Consider the following 5,673-nt stretch of genomic DNA (forward strand, 5'->3'; position numbering starts at 1 on the left):
AACTGACAATGAATTGTCCATGAGTTTTTATTAAACCTTAAGTACAAATTGAAAAAGTAAAAAAAAAAATGAAACCAAAATAAAACTGCCAATATAACCAACATGAAATCTTTCCTCATAGGAGGAAAGGCTGAGACGCAGTGCTAATAAATTAACTTTGCCTGACCGTGAGCAAATCTCTCATATTGTAGAAAAAATGAACAAATACACCAAAAAATTCAGAATAAAATACATTGTAAGGCCATAAAAACTTGACAACCACCTTTTTTTTTTCTTTTTTCTTTTTTTTTTTTTGAAAACACCTGACTTGGTTTTCATTAAATACTCCAAAAAACAGTTCAGTCTTTCTGTTAAGGACGACAACCAACAAACTGGATTATAGTTATTTTTTTCCTTGACAGTCACCACTGGCAAGCTCAGTGCAACATGAGTAGCTACTACAATGTTGAATTTTCAGTAATGAAAATGTAAAAACCTTTTTTTTTTTTTTTTTTTTTTTTTTGTGAAAGTATTTTTTTGATATATTTTTTCCCTTTTCTTTAAAAAAGTAAACCTAAAAAACAAAACTAGGGGGAATTGCGACTCCATATCTTAGTCCTCAGTGATGTAAGCAGCACTTAAAATTTATACACGTTACCAGAGCAACCCTGAACGCCTCACACTCCCACCCGCAGATGAAGAAACTGAAATGTAAGGCTTTTCTTCACCTGCTATCCCTCCATCCATCTATCTATCTTTCCTTTCCTTCTGTCACTCCAACAAAGGCTCAAGTATTAAAGTCATTTACAGGTTTATGTACAAAAAGGTGATTTCTTAAGTTTCTTCAAATCAACTGATACTTCTGCAAAAGGGGAAAAGAGGAGGAAAAAATAGGCATATTTCAAACTTGGACTCATATTTCACATTTTAAACCCTCTGAATAGTGGCTCTAACTTGAGATAGCACATCAGAACAAAATAGGTAAAAAGCAAAAAACACAAAATATAATAATAACAATAATATAATATAATAATTAATGTTAACTTGTACAGATGAATCAAAAAGTCTGGAAGAATGGAATGTTGACACGATTGCACATCTAGAAGCGGAAAGCCTCCAGGCGTTTCCGTCCTGTGGGATAAGAAGACTAGCGGATAGTGCTTCTCATTTTTTATTACCTTTTTGTATTGATAAACAGTAAAAAAACAAACAGCACCAAAAAATAAGATCTCCCCGCTAAACATCAGGCACAGTTATCGCTCATAAGCGTTTGCGTGGGAGGTTCCCCTCGCACTAGCGAGACGATACCCACTCATTCATTCGGTAACACCCACTTTCTCAATTACAGCCTGACCCGCTGCCATGGAAACCAGTGTTACCTAAAATCCACAGAGGAAAGCATGAAACGAAAAACCAAACAACTTAAAAACACACAATACTTCCTCTTTTTAAAAAGCAGATATTAAAGGAACCGTTCCCCCAAAAATGAAAATTCCGTCATAATTTGCTCGCCCTCATGTCATACCAAACCCGAATGCGGAACACAAAAGATGAGGTTAGAGGAATGTTAGTCACTATAAGAGACTGAGGCTAACATTCTTCCTAATGTCTTTTGTATTGCACAGAAGAAACTAAGTCATTCGGGTTTTGGATCAAAACGGGGGCGAGTACGTTTTAATTTTTGGGTGAACTATCCCATTAAAACCCTAAAACAAGCTAAATTTCAAGTGTTTACCTTCTTTAAAAAGCTGCGTTTTCTGCAGCGGAGCTGCATGGGTACTAAATGAATCCAAATAAAAACAAACGTGATGTCAGAAAGGAAACAAAGTTCTCGGCAGCTCCATTGAGCACCAACATTCAACCAAAAGGTGGCCAGGAAAAAAACGAGGAGAGAAGCACCCAATTGTCCCAAGGTTTACAGTTCAGGATGAGTGTGTGTTTATGTGCAGTCAAAGGGGCCGAAGACGAGGAGGAAGAGAGTTCAAGGCAAAAAGGATGACATCATCATACTCACACCTGTCAGCACACCTGGGACCATGTCTCTTAATGCTATCAAACATCTGGTGAATAAAACGATCAAAACAAACTAGTGCACTACTGCAAAAAAGGCAGCCTGCTTTCAACACAGGTAAACTCTGCCCTGCTATGTGAGTGGAGGGGTCGGTAAAAGACAAGTGATATGAAGAGGAAATTGATTGGTTGACATAGGTGATGAATCACCCTCCTGTTTCTCATGAGACAGCAGCGGCAGCACTTTTGGACAGGTGGGTGGGGAGGTGGGTCAGGGACACCTCTACTGTGGCTCTCTTACGGGGGCCGCGCTTGGCATGGGGTTTGGTGGGGCTGGAGTCATTACAACCATCTATCACACTTTTCACAAGGATTTTCCCGCACACCTGATTCACCAAACTGTTGATCTGCTCCTGAAAAACCAGACAGAAGTCAAAAGAGAGAGAGAGATCATGGTAAATTATATTGATTTATATACTTTAATTCAATTAGGGATGTGTACGGATAGTAGGCATTCGGTTAACCGATCGATGCGCCACTATTTGAATATCAGAATCACTATTCGGTTATTCTACATATGCAATACAGGTCTGCAATCTGATGAGCTCGATGAGATTCGACAAACCGTCATGTTTTCCGGCTGGGTTTGGGTCAGTTTTTCAAGTATAGAGCGAGTTAGGGGCTGTTCAAACATGCTTTTGTGTGTGTCTGCCCTGTTTTTCTGTAATAGATCAGTGATACTGACACGCTGGATGAACCTCTTTGACTGTTGTGCTGACTGAATCTCACTTTTTTCTCTCAGCACCTCTCGCAGGACCGCCACATTTTTAGACACCAAGTACAAGTTAAAAAGACTTACATTTTTATAAACGCATCTCGAAACACCTGCGTTGTGTTTTATTCATAGTGCTGCTTTCTAAAGAAGAAGAATTCATGTGACTGTTACACCATTAAACATGATTCCAGTTTGTTTTTCACCAAACAACATTTCAACACTTTATAAATGGTAAGACGGTGTTTTTCCCTTTTGCTCTGGTTTGCATATTTTGTACAATAATTAGACCAGTTCAATGTAATTTTATTTTAAACCATTTAAAAATCAAAGCACCACGAAGAGGCTACTTAACAGCAGCACTGTTACTCCACGCACATGATAATATTTGCTTTCCCTGCCTCACGGATGTGTGAACCTGCCCGGACAGAGCGCATATACTTGCAGCGATAGTTTGATTGTTTTTGTTTGACTTCAATGCAAGATTTTTCATTTAAAGACGTATGTATTGTGCTACTTAGACTCATAGCTCACTTTGCACTTTATTTGCTGATGTTTTGAGTAGTGTTTAAGGAAATTACATTACAATAAACATCTTTATTCCCACATCCCGACTCCAGACGAGAAACCGATTAACAGTTCATGAAACTTTGCGGTTAACCGAATGTTAAAAATGGTAACCTAACCATGTACATCCCTAATTTCAACATTACACAAAACATATATGACTCTAAATAACTTGAGAAGTATATGACTGATCATATGATCTTAAAGGGTTAATTCACCCAAAAATGAAAATTCTCTCATCATTTACAAACCCTCATGCCATCCCAGATGTGTATGACTTTCTTTGTTTAGATGTATTTCTCAGCTCTGTAGGTCCATAGGCAAGTGAATGGGTGCCAAAACTTTGAAGCTCCAAAATCCACATAAGGGCAAAATAAAAGTACTCCAGTGGTTAAATCTATGTGTTCAGACATGATATGATAGGTGTGGGTGAGAAACAGATCAATATTTTACTATAAATTCTCCTCCCTACTCAATCAATTTCCACTTTACTTTCACTTTCCCACTCTTCTTCTTCTGTTTATGGTGATTCACATCCCTCTTGCATATCGTCCCCTAATGGGCAGGGAGGAGAATTTATGATAAAAAAAGAACGTAAATATTGAACTGTTTCTTTTATATCATTTCTGAACACATGGATTTAACCACTGGAGTCATATGGATTAATTGTATGCTCCCTTTATGTGGATTTTGGAGCTTCAAAATGTTGGCACCCATTCACTTACATTGTGAGGACCTACAGAGTTGAAATATACTTCAAAAAATCTTAATTTGTGTTCTGCAGAAGAAAGTCATACACATCTGGGATGGCATGAGGGTGAGTAAATGATGAGAGAATTTTAACTTTTTGGGTGAACTATACCTTTAATATGCCTGCCCCATGGGGTGACCCATTTCATACAGAATAAAACAGCTCTTTCTACTGATATGACTGGAGTCTTCATCTGATGTGACTGTACATAACGTCTAGAAATTTTTAATGAGAAAAAAAAGACCTTTAAAACAAATTTGTAGCATCCAAGAGAATTGTAATACACTCATGTTTACCAAAGGTTTGCCTGCAAATGCTGCTAATTTACTTCAAATATTTGGCCAATGAGCTTGCAGCACATTTGTGGCAATGTTTGCTGCTAGTCTTTGCCATGGCACAATTTAAGTAAGGGATAGCTACAGTCCAGTTACCCGTAGTGTGTTGTTGATGTTTCAGAACCCTAGAGAACTCTCCAGTAAATGTATTTCAACAGCTCCCCCTGCAGGTTTGTTTCTCATGTTCTGAGTCTTACCTCATCATAACGGTACATCATCTTGAGTCCACGACAGCTTTTGTGTTTCTCCACATAGTTCAGCGCACACTCCAGACAGAAAACCACATTTTCATTCTCCTGCACAACCTGCCAAACAAACAACAACCTTTAGATCAATCAAAATCATTACCCACATTAGAGCAAACACTGTAATTCTTTGGTACATTCTTGAAAGTGAAGTAGTCACTCTAGGATTTATATTAAAGCTATGCTTGATAGAACTGCTCAGTTCTATTCAGAAGACAAACTGAATCACCTGACTGACAACATAAAAACATCAAAGCACATTGAAAAATGTACTATGACGAAAATGGAAATCATGTTTTTAATATAGAAAAATATTGTACAGTTAATGTAATATAGTATAGGTTTAACTGAGTATTAGTATGGTATAGGATGTACTGATCAGTGCAATACAGTACAGTATGTACAATACAGCATAGTTAGTACAGATCAGCAGTGTAATATAGTATAGTAGTTCTAGTATAATACAGTATGATTAAGGTTGTGCTGAGTAATACTGTGGTATATTATGTAGTGAGCAATGTGGTATTTACTGAGCAGCAGTATGCTATACTATAGAAAGATCTAGTATACTATTGTAAAGCTTGTGCAGAGTAATACTATACTATACTCTGTATGTAGTAAGCAATGCAGTACAGTATAGTCTGTAGCAAGCTGCCATATAATATTGTAGTACTAGATCTAGTATAGTATAATAAATGTTGTGCTGGGAAGTAGTATGGTATAGTATGTAGTGAGCAGCGCAGTATGGTATAGTGAGTAGCGAACAGTCGTAAAATATAGTACAGTAAGATCTAGCATAGTATGATTAAGGTTGTACTGAGTAGCACTATGTTACAGTATGTACTGAGCAGTGCAGTATAGTATAACAGCATTGTATAGTATGTACGGAGCAGCAGAATTACATAGTATACTAAGATCTAGTATAGTTTTGTAAAGCTTGTGCATTAACAGCTTCACTGATTATAATAGGAGCAATCCAATATTCCCTACATTTCTGCTGAGAAAATTAATATG

General features: G+C 37.2%; 1 protein-coding gene across 1 annotated transcript in view; it reads right to left on the reverse strand.

The window, feature by feature from the left end:
• The window catches only part of jarid2b (jumonji, AT rich interactive domain 2b), a 154,239-nt gene continuing 148,566 nt past the window's right edge, over positions 1-5,673 (reverse strand). Inside the window, exons 17-18 of the mRNA XM_051663517.1 lie at positions 4,612-4,719; positions 1-2,402 (exon numbers count right to left, since the gene is read on the reverse strand). Coding sequence (XP_051519477.1) covers positions 2,211-2,402; positions 4,612-4,719 — 300 coding nt within the window. The 3' untranslated portion in view covers positions 1-2,210. The remainder of the gene's footprint in view (positions 2,403-4,611; positions 4,720-5,673) is intronic.

Source organism: Myxocyprinus asiaticus, chromosome 30 (assembly GCF_019703515.2).
Source record: "Myxocyprinus asiaticus isolate MX2 ecotype Aquarium Trade chromosome 30, UBuf_Myxa_2, whole genome shotgun sequence".
Taxonomy (NCBI): Eukaryota; Metazoa; Chordata; class Actinopteri; order Cypriniformes; family Catostomidae; genus Myxocyprinus; species Myxocyprinus asiaticus.